An 18,330-nucleotide genomic window follows, 5' to 3' on the forward strand; every position below is an offset into this window, starting at 1 on the left:
GATAGCGCTGGCCCCTGGCCTCTTAAGTGAGATGGGCGCACAACCCTAGAGTCGGACACAACTGGCCCATACGGGCAGGGGTACCTTTACCTTTTTAACTGCAATAATAATGGTATACATCTAATAAGTGTGAAGCATACAGAGCATAGGATTGTCCTCTAGGGTATTTCTGTTTTAAGACCCATTTTAAGGTAGTTTTCAAGGAGTTCTTGCCATTGAAATACAGTGCGATCTATGCATTTCCTCAGAAGTACCGTGCTTTTCCATGTATAAGACTAGGTTGTTGGTCTTTTTACTAAAAAATAATGTTAAAAAAGGAGGGGTAGTCTTATACATGGGGGCAATCTCCCCCCATTTTCTTAATTTTGAGCCCCCCAAAGGGGCAGTCTTATACACGGGGGCGTGTTATACACGGAAAAATACGGTAAGTCCCACTGAGTTCAATGATATCTATTCCCAAGTAAGTGCATTGATAGGATCGCAGGTTTAACAATTCAGACTGAGGTGGCAGGCAATCTGATGGCAAGACCTGCTGGGATGAGCAGCTTAGGATGCAGCAGAGCTTCAGCTCAGCCAACTGGCTTGCAGCTCAGTTTTGCTAAACCAGGATTGCCGTACTTTCCCATGTATAAGACACCCCATGTACAGTGGTGCCTCGGGTTAAGAACTTAATTCGTTCTGGAGGTACATTCTTAACCTGAAACTGTTCTTAACCTGAGATACCACTTTAGCTAATGGGGCTGCCCGCTGCCGCCGCCGCGCCACAGGAGCACGATTTCCGTTCTCATCCTGAAGCAAAGTTCTTAACCCGAGGTACTATTTCTGGGTTAGCGGAGTCTGTAACCTGAAGCGTCTGTAACCTGAGGTACCGCTGTATAAGACGCCCCCTATTTGGGGGGACTCAAATTTAAGAAAATAGGGGAGATGGCCCAGAGTTGTTGAGATTTTTTTGGGGGGGATTGCCCATCGTTGTTGAGCTTCTGGGATGGGGGGTTGCTTAGGCTTAGGCAGCTGCTGCAGCTGTTCTGCTGCTAAATTGGATTTGGATCTGGTATAAGTTTATGCTAGTTTAACTGACACCAATTTGCTTTACATCAGGTTCCTGCTCCCTTTAACTCTTGCAAAGCACTGAAAAGATGTCCACTGAATATTAGTCTCCAGCCTCTGAGCAGCTGGGGCCCACCATTAACCTTCATCTGCAATAATAATAATCCAAACTGAAATGTATTTTCCTTGCTTCTTATGTTTGCTTGATTGGCATGTTACACTTTTATCTGTACACCTGCATTTTTAATGTGTGCAGTGTGCCTGGCCCTGGGGCAAATATTGAGATTAGTGGGTGCAAGGGCTAGAGGAGAAAATGCGATAGATAAATAACAGAGATGCTTTTTAGTTTGTGGTAGTTCCGTTCTTTTACAATACCTATTTGTGCTGTGCTGTCGCTATCTTCATTTAACGACTCCACTTACTTGTATTAGAAAATTTCTGTGTAGATAGTCTATATAATTCTCTGCCTCGTATAGAGACAAGAGCATGCATAATAGGTAAAGGATAAGCTCTTTCTAAAGTGAATTATTTGGTCCTAGGGACAATTTAAAATCTCTTTCTATTTACAAGTGCCACTCTCTCAAAGGTGTTCTTACAGAGATCCTGCTTCTGTGCCATATTTGTTCAACAACAAGACGTGTCTGCCATCTGTTTTTAACATGCCGCTCTACTAATTTCTGAGTTTTCGAACTCTCTGAGCAAGAATTTTAACCAATCAACGTGTGGGAGGCATTTCCATATGGGGCACAAATCTTGTTGAGCACCTCTATTGAAGCAACTTGTTTTCATTGTCCTCCAAACCCACAACTGTTTGCATAGTTCAAGTATGGGTTTATTATTCTTACAGTGTTGTACTTATCCTTGAAAAATGAATCTCCAGTTCATAAATCTTATTATGCACTATGTTAAATTTTGTATAGCAGCAATTTTGCATTGTAACCATCTCTTTGCTTTCCTCCATTACTATCCGCTACAATATTAACTACTTGATACATTACCTTGGGATATAGGTGGCCCCCTTCTCAAGTAATAGCCTTAACCTTTGCCTCTGAAAGACTAATCACTGTCCTTTTAGATCCATAACTTTTATAGAAATTGCTTTCTGCAAAGCACTTCATCACATTTCATCTCCTAATGCTCTCCTATTCTGATTTTAACACTACAGTTTAATATTCAGCATGGGCTCATCTTTTGAATTCTCCTCCATACAAGACGGTGCTACCATCACTTTAAATGAATGCTTTTACTGCACTTGATTATGACCTCTCCTTGCAATCATGATGTTTAAAGCTGTTTATTCTATTAGAATACATGTAGCTGGCTTTCTTCTCTTGTTGGTATTTCAATTCTGTTAGTTCTGTTTTCCCCTTCTGGTTACGTTTTACAGGAGATAAAAAGAAAGGTCTAGCAACTAAACCACTATATTCACAAAAATGATTGTATTGATTTCAGTTAATTCCTAAAGAGGGACCACAGTTCAGAAAAATGAACTTGTAACATTTGATAGAGCAAGAATTTTTTTGGAAAACATTTAGCACAATATTTTTAGTTTGCAGCATTGTCATTGATTTGAATAGAAGCAGGATTGCATCTTTATTTTTAAAAATGTTCCTGCGGCCCAAGTGACTCAGAATATATAATAACGTGTGTGTGTTTTCAGATGTTGTGAGCCTAAAGAGATTTTTCCGAACACTTCAATTATAAAAACATTTAAAACATACAAACTTGCGCAACTTTTATTTTAATGAAGATGAGAAGTTCATTAAAGAAGATAAATATTTCATTAGATGTTAAATAAAACAAAGAGAATTTTTGGCTTCTCTCAGCACAAAATTCCTTTGAAAGATTAATTAATACATGCAAATTATGCAAATTAGACCCATGCAAATATTTTATGAAGACAATTAAGGGAACCATTAATTACTGCTTTTTTTTTGCTTCAGTGAGATTCATTCATTTAATTTTAATTTCACTTTAACTGTTCTGATGTATAATCTTGCAGCTAAGAACTTTATCTTTCCTGGTGGGTCACTTAAACTTATAAATTTCATCAAGTGAGCAGCAACCAGAATCTGAACAGATACTCTTTTGGTTATGTTCAGTATCAAGAGAAAATTTTGACACAATGCACTTCAAGGAACTGGGAAACTGAAAGAGAATGTGAGCTCATTCTTGGACAAGGTTCAACTGCTGAAAAAGCAATTAATTTGCTTTGGCTGTGCTAATATAGGGGAATTAGAAAGTGTGACACAAGACAAATAGAAATAATTAGTTCTCCAAAATGATGTTCTCATTAATATGGTTTGAACAGTAGAAATAAAAAAACCAACATTATTGTGGTAAATCTGCATTCTCTCCCTAGCCACAGGAGTCAGAATAATGCAAGAAACTGCATTTCTAAAACCTTTAAAAATCCCCGTAGTAATTTTTTCCCTTTTGGAAATTTTCTAAAAGCATACAGTAGATCTGATTCTTCGATTCCATTTTCCAAAAGGATTTATGATTGAAAATGTATGTTTTCAGAGAAGTAAATCCTATTGTGTTCAATGAGATTTACTCAAAGGTAAATGTGTACAGGATTTCATCTTTCTGTTTTAAAGTGTGAATTGTCCCCTTCCTCTTTCCCTCCTCTCAGGCAACATATCTCACCCCACACAAATAAAAACATACTGGTAAATCCCAACTGTGGTTTCTGCATTGTTTATTTAAATCAAATTTTATGGGATACGGTAGGCGATAATGCATAATGTGCTTATACTGTCATTTAAGCTGTGGTAGAAGTAGCATTATCCTATCAAAAGTTTCCCTAATGCCCTCTTTTATATCTGATAGCATAAAAGTTTTCTCCTTACTCTTTAAACAGGCAGGTACTCAGGAAAGTAAATTTTCTACTGCTTTACATATTAATGCTTGTTGCCCATAGGAGCAGGTAAGGATTCTCTCATGGAGCAAATAGTGAAAAAGCGAGCTTACTCGGGTTACAAATAAAGCAATAAAAGGCGATGTTAGAAAATAGTGACCCTGTTAGTGACAGTTCCTATGATCAGCATTTTCTGCTGCAGTTCCTGTGGCACTTAGCACTGCAATTATGTCTCCATATTCAAGCCCTACGCCTTAGACAGTTTCAGATACATGCTTAAGGTGCAATTGTTCATGAAGCCCTAAACCACTTGGGGCCAAGCTACCTGGGAGAGTCTTCTCTCATACAGATTTGCCTGCACATTGAGGTCAGCATTGGCTCTTCTGGTGGTACCACACCTTCTGAAATCCATCCCCAAAACACTGGAGAAATGGCCTTTACCATAGTAGTCTATGTGGGTCCAAAAATATGATGAGTGCCTGTTAAACTTACCTGCTTATCCAGGTGTTTCTTGATTCTTGTACCTACGACCAGCTATTATAGCCTCTGCTTAATGTTTTGATGCAATTACCGATATTACTTATTGAGGTTCTTATGATTTCTGTTGTTCTGTTGTTTCACGGTTGTTATAATAATAATCTTTATTGCGGTCCAACATGGATTCAGAATAAAATAGAGATTCATACAGACAACCCCCCAGGGAAGGGAGACCGAAGCGTTATTTGTTTAGTCATGGGTATGTTGATCTGTTTTACAGCTGGATGTTTTATATAAAGTGGTGTAAAACTAAAAACATACCCATGGTTATGTCTGAGTGAAGTAGCCACACAACACAGGTGTATGGCTGGTGTACCAACAGTATCCATGAGAAGCTACTCCAAATGCTATAACAAATAAACAGTGAACTTGAAATCTAAGAAAATAGCCGCCCATAAAGAATAAAGGTAAAGGGACCCCTGACCATTAGGTCCAGTCGTGACCGACTCTGGGGTTGCGGCGCTCATCTCACTTTATTGGCCAAGGAAGCCGGCGTACAGCTTCCGGGTCATATGGCCAGCATGACTAAGCCGCTTCTGGCGAACCAGAGCAGCGCACGGAAACGCCATTTACCTTCCCGCCGGAGCGGGAACTATTTATCTACTTGCACTTGACGTGCTTTCGAACTGCTAGGTTGGCAGGAGCAGGGACCGAGCAACGGGAGCTCCCCCCGTCGCAGGGATTCGAACCGCCGACCTTCTGATCAGCAAGTCCTAGGCTCTGTGGTTTAACCCACAGCGCCACGTGCGTCCCCATAAAGAATACCTTTATCTATAATAGCCAATTAATGCATATGAAATAATTGATTGGGGGAGATATAAACTGGACCTAAATAAATGCAGGTGATAAGTTTATAATAATCAGGGAACTTTTAAAAGCACCCCAGTAAGCAACAGAAAGAAAAGAAATGCAATTAGCTTTAAGCCAGAGCTTGACAGATTTATGAGTCAGTATTTTGATGAGTTCCTCAGCTAATGATTCACCAGTCACCTACAGAGGTTAAGAAATCCTTTTGTTCACTGAAGTATTTTTTCCAACCTTCTTTGAAGTAATCGGGTCATGAATTTCCTTACTTACAAGCCACGCAAAGCTGAGCAGCCTTAGAACAGGAAACCGCTACTGTACTGCAAGGTGGAGAGCCTTTGGCCCTCTGTAAGTTGTTGCAATTCCCAACTCTCATCAGCTCCAGCCATCTGGATCAATGGTCACCAGGGTTGGTGGAAAGCTCCATCCAGCAACATCTGAATGGCCATAGGCTCCCTATCCATGCTGTAGTGGTATCTCCTCTCTTGGTTGCCATGAAAGCTTAGATCAGCCCGGTCCAAGGCAGTTTTCATGTATCGCTTGTAATATCTCTTTTTCAGCCTTTCCTCTCGAAATCCTCCCCACATGATTCACCTACCGACATGACTGCACTGCAAAGTTCAGAAGGCATTGAAGAAACCTGAAGCTTAATGCTGACACAATGTGAGTAGTGGATGGCAGTGTCACAACATATCCATCACTTCTACTCATGGGATCAAGGGTGTTGAGATCATGGATGTAGTATTTCTGCATCACCATCTACCAAGGTGACAGTGGAAGGTAAGAGAGGCTGAGGATTATTCAAGTTCAGATCAGCCAAACTATATAAAGTTGTCACTGAATTTTTAATGGGAGAAACAGTTTTTTTTGTCCCAAATTGTCATGCTTGGGACCTCAACAACTAGCTTTTCTGTTGAAAACTTGAAGTGTTTTCTAACATTGTTCACTATAAAAATAGGAACATTTAGACCTTTTTGCAATCTAGAAGTGGAAAATCCTTTCTGTATTATTCTCACAAGTTATTTTTTTTATCTATATTGTACTGCAAAATTCATTTCCTCACACCTTCTACTAGTAAGCTCAGGTGGTGAGTGCTACCAGGATTGTAGCCAAAACAGAGCCATTGAGAAACAAGAGGAAGGTATAACTGTCAATATCCTTAGCAGAACATCAAGATTTGCAGAAATACCCAAAATAAGAAGAAGCTAAAAAAAACAGCCCAGTGAGGACCAAACATGGTCAATAGACTTTGGATGTTGAGCAATGATTAGAAAAGAAAAATGAAATAAAAGTTATGGGGAAAGTGAAATGCACTGTTTGGAAAGAATGGCTGGCTGCAATCCTGAACATAGGAGGGAGTACTGTTTCAACCTGTATCCAAAGAAATTGAATTCTATATGTTTGAATGGAAGGATCAAAATGTATTGACATCAGAAGGCTGAGTACCCTACATGCTCAGAGATACTAATGTTTAATGAACACAATACAGAAAACAGCCTGCAAATCTATCCTCCTTTTGAAATTGGTGAATGAATGATATGGATGTACAAATAATATTTGTCACAAATTATATAACAACTCCTAATGCAGTGATCAGCAGTGCTAACATATGCATATCTACTCAGAAATAGGTCTCTTAGAGTCCAATCCTGGGCTGTGTCCTAGGTGAGAAAGTACAGGACCAATAGTTTTCCTTATGAAATGCATGGTGTGACCAACATTCTCCTTGCTTCTGAACATTCCACTTGATTTTGCACATGCTTTTGTATTCATTTTACACGTTGGTTATTTGAAAATTGTTTAAGAATACCATGTCTGAAAAAAGCTTTCAGTAGATTAATCATTTATTTCACAAGAAGAAAAGTTATTTAATTTCATGCATCTCTAGGAAAGCCAAGTTATAAAACAAGATGCAAGTTGGGCTAACTGTGAAACATTTATGTCTGCAACTTTAGAAATTATTTTGAAAGAAAGTGAAATGACTAAGTTAGCATGCTTTAACTTTGCTTTCTTAGGTGATAAATAGAATGACTGTCTAGTTTAAAGGTGTAGCTAACAATGACCTATGAACACTATGAAACAATAGCCTATTTATAGGTTACTGCCGGCAATCAATACCACCTTTTGTTTAACTTAATCAAAGTTGTCTTTAATTGATTAGCTTGGGCTGAAAAGCTGCCAAAATACCGGAGTTCAGTGCCAAGCGACAGGAAGCAAATTTATTATTGTTTAGTTTCTGTGCACTGCGGTAGAATTCCACTGTTTATTCTTGGTTGAGGGGGGAAAAATGCAGTATGAGAGTACATAATTAGTGCATGTTTTCCTACTGACTATTTGGGTATCAATTATAAAAGAGACAGACAAACCAGAGAATGTTTCAAGGCCATAGACTGTGCTATTAGTTTCTGTCTCCATTCTGAACCTTTTAAAAGCGTTCAACATAGCCCCAAAACAAAACAGGTAAGCATAAGGCAGCTGCTAGAATTAATACAAATAATGTTTTCTAGAAAAGAGCTACAATTCCTCACTCAGAGCTGCAGGCAGCTAGGACAGAGCAATGGGGACAGCCCCATTTACTCAGCTTTGTTGCCTACCAGTCCCATGAAGCAGGCAGCAGTCAATTATTTTGACCTTTCAAGGGACTTTTTTTTGGAGGGAGGGTTGCTTTCTCTTGGGCCGAGAGAGAGAGAGAGGAAGAGGGGTATGTGGTGTGTGTGTGTGTGTGTGTGTGTGTGTGTGTGTGTGTGAGAGAGAGAGAGAGAGAGAGAGAGAGAGAGAGAGAGAGAGAAAATGAATATGTGGTCAGCATCTGTATGGGGAGTATGGCTTGGCCATTTTGTCTATTTTCCCTGGTACTGTTATCAGACAACAACAGCATCATTTTGTGCGAGTTGGTGATTCCTGCATTGCAGGGGGTCGGACTAAATGAGTCTTGGGGTCCCTTCCAACTCTACTATTCTAGGACCCCTGCAGTAGTTGGTTCTGTTGCAGCTAAAGAAGTCTTATGATGGGCTGGTGAAAGGATGTCAAGGCCCACAGAGACTATAAGGAGAAACCGAAGCCTTCAAATATGAAACAAAGATCAGAGGTCTTGCGCTAAGGCACACTGTGATTTCCCCCAAAGGGCCCCCCTTTCTTGGTGAGAAGCAAAGGAAACTAAGAATGAGTGTTACTGTTTATCTCATCTACATTTTATGGCCTTATAAATCCTCTTTTCCCAGAGTCCTAATATCCATCAAAGCAGGGAGTCAAATCATTAAAAATCTGAGTTCAGAGTAACATTTTGTTCAATGTACTCTCTTGCCTTCTCTTTGATAAACTCATAGTTCATTATATAATTGCCACCTCATTTTTTTGTAAAAAAACCCACACCTCATATTAGCATTAGCTTGTTCTGACTTTTCATTTAAAAATGGTATGCAAAGAATGATGGCCTGCATCATATTAAAAGTATGTATCGTAATAACATAGTATCATAGTAAAAGTGTGTACACACACACACACACACACAGTAGCACCTCGGCTTATGTTACCTTGGGGTAGCGTAAGCTTCGGGTTGCGAAAGCGGCAAACCCAGAAGTGTTTCACCGCACACACATGCGCAAAAGCGGTCCCTCCAGTTGTGGAAATCTCAGGATCCAACCGGAGCTCCGGAACGGATCCCGGCCGCAACTTGAGGTACTACTGTATATATATATAAATTTTGTTGTTCACTACCCTGATTTTATTTTATGAGGGGTGGTCTACAAATATTTTATACATTAATTAATCAATCAATGACTGTTGTTTTGATTAAAGGGGGGATACTTACAATTCAGCTCACCTGTTCTCTTTTTGCATCTTTGCACTTGAGGTATGGAATCTGATGTGAATTATTGCGCTTCAAAAGTTGTTAAGAATGTATGAGCATGGCCACTTTAGAGTGGGATGGTTGATCCTTCAAATTATTTGCATTTCAGGTCTCTCTGATAGATGACTATTTGTTATATCAAAGGACTAGCAGTGGAATCCTATCCATGCATACTCAGAAAATAAGTCACTGAATTCAGTGGGGCTAAAAAAATTACAGCTCCACAAGTGATTGAAGCAGCCATCCATTCATGCTGGTGGCTGGCTGCTGCTATTTGGTGATAGGAGAGGTCCTCCTGAAAGTGATGGCCACTAGGGGTGCTGTTACACCCCTAAGTACTTGTTTCTGGAAATGAAGCGCATCAGGGTAGGGTAGAGTTTCACTAATAGCCTCCAGGCAGTGGAATCACTGCAGCTTACCAGGAGTTGGGAGGTGCAGGGCAAGGTTGGAACTGCCCTGGCATACTGGTGTAGGAGGGCCAGATTTGCTGCACTGGTGGGCACATGAACCCCAGACCTTGCCACCACCTTGGTCCTCCCACTCTTGACAAGTGATGCTGACGGGAGGCTATTGCTGCAGCTCTGCTACACTGGTCAAGCCAAGTACACAGGAACACACAGTTTGATAGTAACTTGCCTTTATTTTGAAATAACATTTGAATGCTAAGATCTCCAGCTTTCTCTGTGAGATGGCTAAGTTTTGCTTGTATAACAAGGTTGCTGCCATGAAGATAGAGAGACTCCTTACTTAGGTTGTGAATACTATGCGTTTTCTCCAAATAAGAGATGTAATAAGACAATCCGAACTGAGCAGCTATCAGGCAGCCTATGTGTGATTATAAAGGCTGTCGGTTGTCAGGTTTGCTAAGCATATTTGTTCCATATAAACTTTTTCTTTTTCAAAACTAGAGTATGTTTCTTTGTACAATATAAATATCACTGTCAGTTTTATTAATTTATTTATTTTAAAAGGAAGGAGAGGGAAGCTTTCAACTATAAGACAAGTATGTTGCAGAAGAATTGCACACAAACAAATGCTCATTTACTCAGACTATTATACTCATTAGACTTGTTTAATAATAGATTAAAAGGACTGCAAATCCGTTTAGAAAACAATTCCGTTTACTCTTTCAGTCAAGTGGCTGAAGATTTATTTGAGCAATTCTTATGTCTGCTAGTGGAAGCTCCTGGCAAAGTTTGGTATAAACCTCTACCGCCTGTTAACAGCTTCTAACCAACCTGTCTAAAACATAGTCCTCTCCTCCACCTTGTACCAGGAATAGTACAGTACGTACACCTAAACTCCTTGATTCACTGAAGTTGGCAAAAGTTGGCCAAGCTATTTGCTTTCCACTCCTTCTCATGTGGTTGGGACAAAGAGAATACCTCTGTCAGGGGTTAATTTGTGGGCCAAATAACTGAAATTTGATGGAATATGAATTAAATGACACCACTTAAATTCTTCAGTATTCTTAGCTTTCAGTGACATATATAGTGGTACCTCGGGTTACAGACGCTTCAGGTTACATACGCTTCAGGTTACAGACTCTGCTAACCCAGAAATAGTACCTTGGGTTAAGAACTTTGCTTCAGGATGAGAACAGAAATCGCACGGTGGCGGCAGCGGGAGGCCCCATTAGCTAAAGTGGTGCTTCAGGTTAAGAACAGTTTCAGGTTAAGAACGGACCTCCAGAATGAATTAAGTTCTTAACCTGAGGTAACACTGTAATGCTAAGTAATAGTGACTTAGGGTGAACAAGTAATGCCCAGGCTCCCAGAGGGGATATTGTAGCTGCCTTGATACTTCTCCAGTGATTCTGCTGCTGCTCTGCACTGAGCTAACCCATGGTTTGGCTTAGCATGTTGTCCAAATCTGTGCTCATGGTTTAGTTCTCCCCAGACCAAAACATGAGCTGTAATATAATATTGTCCTATGGTTTACAGCTCATGGTTTGTCTAGGTCTAAGAAAGATAAGCCACAAGCCCAAGTCTGGACAACATGCTAAGCCAGACCATGACTCAGTGTAGTACAGAAGTAGAAGAACTGGAGGAGAAGAATGTCAGAAACACCAAGTCTCCTGAAATTAGTAGTCCCCCATCTTTTTTTCCACTGAAATATTTATAAACCACACACTCATAAAAAATATCAAGGCAGCGTACAATAATATATGCAGGTACAATAAAACATAGGATACCACTAAAAATATTAAAATGAGAAGTAAAAAAATGATTGGTCAATCTTTAACGAAAAAATTAAACAACTGAATAGGCCTGTTGGTGTAACAACGTGTTCAAGAGACTCCTTAAAGTGAGGGTGCCTGCTGAATCTCTGCTGGAAGAGTATTCCACAGCATAGACTAAATGCCCAACTTCTAGATTAAGGTTCTGAAGCACAGAGGCTTCAGAAACATTACTTGGTTGTATCACCTGACTTCAGGGTTACAGAAGCTCCCCTCTGTATATAATATTTATTTTCCCAGCTCCTAGGACTTGGAGGAAAGAGCCTATTCCTGGCCTGGTGCTATAGTTGGTGTCATTATGCTAGTATCTGGGTATGTCCCCAGACATGAGGTTGGCAATTTACATGGTGCCATCTACCAACAAAGGGCAGTGACCTTTTTATAGGTCATCTAATCAGCCATTATGGAAGGAGATGCTTCCTTTGCCTGTTATACGATGTTGTAGAAATTAGAACTGCACATGTCATTGCTTGCATCAACTTCAGTACTAATGCTCAATAGGATTTAAACTTTCAGGCTATTAGAAAACGCAAAAATCAAAATGCTGCAGTGGCCTGTTAAGTACATAAGATGATCCCTGCAGGGTCAGACCCAAAGAATATCTAGTCGAGTATCCTGTATCTCACAGTAGCCAATCAATCGCTTATAAGGGGTGGCACATTAAGTAATGCTCTATATGTACCCATTGAAATGAAATTTGCAGGAGGATAGCTACAGTCAAATTTAATCCTAATGCGACGAAAGCGTCGACACATCCTCTTTTGATTTATTGTTCTGTGCTCTTTATGGGGCAATCTCTAGAATCAGCAAGTACAGCACAGCACAGCAGCCTGTTTCCAGACAGGAACTGGACCCAGGCATCATATCAAACCCGCTTTGCCTCAGCTTATTTGCACTGGCTAGCTGTTCGCAACTGCTTCAAGGGGTTGAACACAAACTTTAAATCACTCAAACCTAGGCCTTTAGTGTCTGAAGGAGCATTTTCTTCCCTGTGAACTCCCCTAATCTTTAAGACCTACTGGTGAGGAAAAGCCTCCTTCATTTTGACAAGCTTCTCTAACACACTCAGTATTTCAGAACCAAAAGATTAATGACTCTTGGTAAATAGGCAGCTGTCCTATCAGCACTCTGATTTATGTGTAGCCAAGAGAAATAACATATATGTCCCATTATTCCACGCTGAATATATTTATGGCAAAGAGACGATGGAAGCTCTTTTCTACCTAGCCTCCTAGATTATAATAACCTAGAGAAGGCAGGAGGTCATTTTCAAATCTATCTGATGTGGTCAGGTATCTCCCAAGCATCCTTCTAATGTCAAAGGTCGGAGAGTATCATATTCATTGATGCTGGTTGTCAAAGTGCATATGGTTCTCCCTCTTATCTTCACAATGGCCCCATGTGAGGTGGATTAGTCTTAGAGATAATGAATGGCCCAACTAGTTGGCTTCATGGCCCAATGAGGATTTAAATCCAAGGCTGTCTGCTCAGTACTAGTCAGAGATACCACTCCACCACTCTGAATTTGGTCCTGAAGTAACATGCTTAGGGGTTGGCTGTGAAGATGGCTTCAAGTAGGGAGCATCACACAGAGAGGAAAGATAACTAAACTGGGAATTCAAAACTGCTGTATGTATTTTAGACATTTTAAAAAACTCTTAGTCAAATACAAGAGTTACAGCCAAAGCATGTTATTTGTGCTTAAGTTCCACCTGAATCACTGAGACAAGTTAATTCCTTCTGATTTCAGTGGGATGAAAGAATGACTAACGCTCTCTGAATTGGGGTCAATGGGTTTCAATATGTTTAATTCTTTGTTGAAATTTGGCCAAACTTTTTTTTTTTTCCCCTGGAACAGGAGAACAAGAAACAAAGTTCATGAGATGATATTCCCTCCCTGTGGAACGTCCTCCCTTCATATGTCAAGGAGATAAAGAAATACACAACTTTTTGAAGACATCCGAAGGCAGTCCTATATTGGGAAGTTTTTAATGTTTGATGTTTTATTATGTTTTTATATATATGTTGTAAGCTGCCCAGAGTGGCTGGGGAAACCCAGCCAGATGGGAGGGGGAATAAATATAATAATAATAATAATAATAATAATAATAATAATAATAATAATAATAATGTCCTTTGAGCATTCAGACGTAATAGAATTTTAAAAAATGAAGAGTCATTGAGCTAATATAGTTATTTATAAATTTTCTGGAATTCAGGCAATAAGATACCAATTAGGTAGATGAGCAGGTAGTTAAGTTATGCCCACTTCAGATTTTGTAGTCTACATAGTCCGATCAGTGATGACTCATTACCTAAGTACTGTTGCTGCTTCTTTATTGAGTTCACACCTCACAAAATAATTCATGGCATCTCTTGGGTTGAGTTTCCTGGTGTGTGAAAATAAGCTTCCTGTACCCTCTTTTTTGACATGCATTTAATAAATGTGTTGCTTATTATCTTTTTGAATATTTTCCTATAGTACAATGGCAGGCAAAACACCTTAGAGGAGCTAGGATATGAGATTCAATAGCAGACTAAAAGACAGCAAATGAAATTTTTAGAGTGATTGACTTTAAAATGCAAACGAAAGGCATCTCAGAGAGATTACTTCAGCTAATCATTTTAGTCTTGTCTTTGAAGAATGTACCTTCATTTAAAATTGAAAATAAATGCTATTTTTTGCTGCTCAGTATTCATGTAAGCACATCAGCAACCACAAATAGAATAAAATAAATGCAACCTTCAAAATTTGCTCTTTATTAATTTTGTGTGTGTTTGCTATCAATGTATTTATCTATACATCTCTTAAAATAATTAGCCATGGAATATTTTGCAAATATGGGTGCAGTTGTACCATCAGTTATATGTAAGAACTAATTAATTAAATGACACTTATTGAGGTATAGGATCATAGTTTTCTGCTTATATCCTTGGATCTGTTACATAAAAACTCTGCCTGCCTCCTTTAAGATAATTGCAAAGTATTTACCAGTCATTGAGCTGTAATGTTTCTGTCTTGAAGATTACCTACCTGGTTAAGTCAGGTTTTTGTTGTTTCTACCTTTACTGAAAAAGCAGTCTTTTTAATAAAGCTGTGGTGGCAAACACTTTAAAAATATATTCATCTTAGCCACACTAAATGCAGTTCTGCAAATTAATTATTCATCTTTAATTGCATTATATAAACAGAAATGACCTGCTAATTTAAAGGAAATCTATCAGTGCAAAATGAATTCTCTTCTATAAAAAAAGAAAGCCAGATGAACTTGACCTTGTATGAACTTGTTTTGATGTGGCCCAGATGGTAGGCTGCATGCTTGAATAGCGGGCTAGAGCAGAGGAAAAACTAATATAGTAAGATCTAGATTTATAGCCTTTTGCAAATTCCTACCTTGTATTGTCCTTTCAGCATCTGTTCTGCCCCCACTGCGGTCAGCTTCTATCTCTGGGGTCAGAGAGTCTAAAAGCACAAAAAGGTAAGGCTGACACATATTTCACTTCAGTCTCAAATCCCTCTTTTTACAACCTGTTACTCCAGTCCTGAATTACAATACAATCAACCTTTGCCCTGTTTTTAATGTTGAACAATGACTGGATGCCAGCACAATAATTTTTCAATGAGCAAGATTAATGAGAAATAGATGTTTAAAGCAGAGTCAATAACAGAGAGCTGACATCTCAAAGCATTTAATTTAATAAAATCATCGGGTTTAATTCCCCTCCCCGCAATAATATAGAAATAAAAAATTGCAATACAGAGGAAAAGCCGCTTGCTATTTTATCTCTATTGCAGTTGGGAGGAACTAACCACCAACTCTCTTTCCAATATGACCTTTCTCCTTCATCCTACTTGAACCATGCATTAGTCTAACAAATGCAAAAAGGTGGCTTCTTACCATTTAGGACCCTGAGATTATCTGTGGAAGCTGCCTGTTTCAGTGTCTGTTCCGCTTGTTCTCGTCTCTTTGTTTCAAATTCAAGTGCTTCCTGCAATTTCCTCTTGGCTTTCTTTTCCTTCTTTAACCTTTTCTGAATTATTGCTGTCATGGAAAAAAAATCTATTCAAGTTCAACCCCAAAACCTTGACTTGAACACTTTATTTACTTTAGATTCTTAATAGCTATGACAATACTAAAAATAAAATATTACATATATGTACTCATCATTTATTAATAGTTCACTTAGATCAATTTCCATGGTCCAGTTTTATACACCGGGGGGGGGGGGAGTTATAATGAGCCATATCTTCCCTGGATTGACATTATATTATGACATGGCATTCTGCTAAAGTTGTAATCTATGCAAGCAGAAACACCAATCCAGCTCTTTAGGGTTGGTGTCCGTGGCTTAAAGCAGTTTTAATGAGCAGGAAAGAAAGGATTTGTTTAAAAACCCAAATGTGTTACGAATTTCAAAACACTGCATAGCGTCACCTGATGTGAACATCTCATCTGGAACCTGCCTTTCCAAACACTTTCACACGCTTGCCATTTTTGTTTCTCAATTATGCAAGCTCCTCGCAGGTTAATAATATTTCCTTTCGTGCTCATAGCTGCTTGTTCTTTTCTCTTCCACAAGGTGGAGTTTGCAATGGAGTTGAGCTCAGGTGACAGACTGCTTCACTCCTGGAAGCATTCCAGTTCACGATGATTTTCTGTCCTGGATCTGCATAAACTACTGGGATAAACAAGCCCATGTAATCTTTCAGAGATTCCTCTTTAGCTGTGACATGTTTGAATTCCTTCCAAGGTACCCAAGCCTATTAACTTTCCACTTTCAACCTTCATCCTCCTCCTCTTTGGGCAAGTGTCATTAGCTGCCTTCCTTGCCCTCTGCCGCCCTCCCTCTAGCAGGCAGGAGTAGAGTGTACATCATGCTGACATCTGCAGCAGGACAGTGCTCATTGTCAAGTCAAACATCAGGCAGAGGCATGGTTGTGCAACAATGAAGATGGAATTTATAAAATAAGGGCTCTTTTAAAGATGCACTGACTTCGGAAGTCCTTGTGGTGCAAAACCATTTTAAGAACGTGTGTGAAGCCAGAATGCAATTCCTGCCATGCCAGAAACAGCATTCATACGGCAAACAAAGAAAGTTCTTATTATATTTCAAATGTGAGGTCGAAGCACCTTGAGCAGCTCTGTGGTTTAATGTTTTATTATAACCACACTGCTAACAACCTAAATGAATACATAGAAAGCGCAGGTTGCTTTCTGAATTATGTGTTTGTTGTAGCTTATCCTTTGTAGCTAGGGCTGTGGATTTCACAGCCGCAGAAAGTAATGTTTTGCTGTGCGCCTAACCACTTCAGAAATACGATGCTAGTTTTACTACAATCATAGCAGAGTCTACAGTCAAAACAGTCACTAATTAGAGGATAGGAATGGAAATCAAAGGAAATGAGACAAGTAAACATGTCATGAAGCATAACTCATAAGCAGCTTAGGGTATATATGCCCCTATATAAGGTTCCTGTGCTGTTCAAAGCACATGAAGTTTTACTACTAGTTCATTAGCTCAGCTGTTTGCTTATAAGCCCAACATATCAATCCTTAACACATTTACCTGGAAGGCGGCTTCATTGATCTGATCTGTTAGGGTGCCAAAAGACTTTAACTTTTGGGGTGCGTTGTTTGCTTACTTTAGTCATGCATCATCATAATATTCATAATATTTTGGACAGTAGCATCAAAACCGATTTAAGGAGAAAAGCTCTATTTAGCCTTTCAGTTGTAACTGGGTGGACCCTAGTAGCTATTTGAAATATTGGTGGAAAGGGGAACCTTATTGATATGAATCAGTAAGTGGAACTACCATATGCCTAAGGTAACTGGGGTCCCCAGCAATTTCTAAAAATAGAAGAGGGAAAACTTTAGCATCATAAATTCTATTTAAAAATAATAATAATCTGGTTATAACACTTTAAGAGCACTGGAGTAGATTTCTCCCCTTCTCTTTGGTAAACATAGAGGTAGAGGTGTCTCTACATCTTCAAGACCTGCTTCTGTGCTGCCACCATGTGACAATCCTGTGGTCATGGAACAACCAGCAGGTTCTCACTGGAAGATCAGCTTGGTTTGTAACAGTCCACCAAATATCCTGGTCCCAGGCTGGTTAGAATTTAGATGTCAGCAAAACTTTAAACCTGGCTCATTAGCTCACAGGGAGCCAGTGCAGTTCTTCCAACACAGAGAGGTGAAATCTACACACATATAAAAAACGCTGTGAAAATGCTTTTTTAAAAAAATTGAAAAATATATTGAATTTGACATAGCTCACTGTTGTCCTCTAGTGTCACATTTGTATATTTGCACATTACAACACACTTAAAAGGCTTTATTTGCAGTTGTTTAGCTGAGTCCTAAGCACCCTAATAGCTGCATTTCACACTAGCTGCAGCATCTAAACCAGACACAAGGGCAGCCTAACATAGCACATTTAAGGTAAAGGTAAAGGGACCCCTGACCATTAGGTCCAGTCGTGGCCGACTCTGGGGTTGTGGTGCTCATCTCGCTATATTGGCCAAAGGAGCCGGCATACAGCTTCTGGGTCATGTGGCCAGCATGACTAAGCCGCTTCTGGCGAACCAGAGCAGCTCACGGAAACGCTGTTTACCTTTCCGCCAGAGCAGTGCCTATTTATCTATTTGCACTTTGATGTGCTTTCGAACTGCTAGGTTGGCAGGAGCAGGGACTGAGCAATGGGAATTCACGGCGATTCAACCCGCCAACCTTCTGATCGGCGCGTCCTAGGCTCTGTGGTTTAACCCACAGCACCACCCATGTCCCTATATAGCACATTACGGTAGTCTAATTGGGAAGTTTTTACTCTACGGCAACTTGGCCAGGGCATCCCTGTCCAGCAACAGTTGCGAATGCCACACCAACTGAATCTGGTAATGAGCATTCTTAGCTACTGTGTTCACCTGGGCCTCTACTGACGGGGATGGACCTATGAGCAGTCCCTAAACTATGCACCTGCTCATTCCGA

The 18,330-nt window shown here is 39.7% G+C and overlaps 1 protein-coding gene across 9 annotated transcripts in view; it reads right to left on the minus strand.

Annotated features, from left to right (window-relative positions):
* Nucleotides 1-18,330, minus strand: part of DACH1 (dachshund family transcription factor 1) — a 341,051-nt gene that overhangs the window by 11,613 nt on the left and 311,108 nt on the right. For all 9 annotated transcript variants that reach the window (XM_081198381.1, XM_081198380.1, XM_081198379.1 and 6 more), the window contains 2 exons: nt 15,237-15,380; nt 14,732-14,800 (listed from right to left, as the gene is read on the minus strand). In XM_081198381.1, the coding sequence (XP_081054507.1) occupies nt 14,732-14,800; nt 15,237-15,380 (213 nt within the window). The remainder of the gene's footprint in view (nt 1-14,731; nt 14,801-15,236; nt 15,381-18,330) is intronic.

The sequence above is a fragment of the Podarcis bocagei genome (genome assembly GCF_964188305.1).
Source record: "Podarcis bocagei genome assembly, chromosome: 6".
NCBI classification, from domain to species: Eukaryota; Metazoa; Chordata; class Lepidosauria; order Squamata; family Lacertidae; genus Podarcis; species Podarcis bocagei.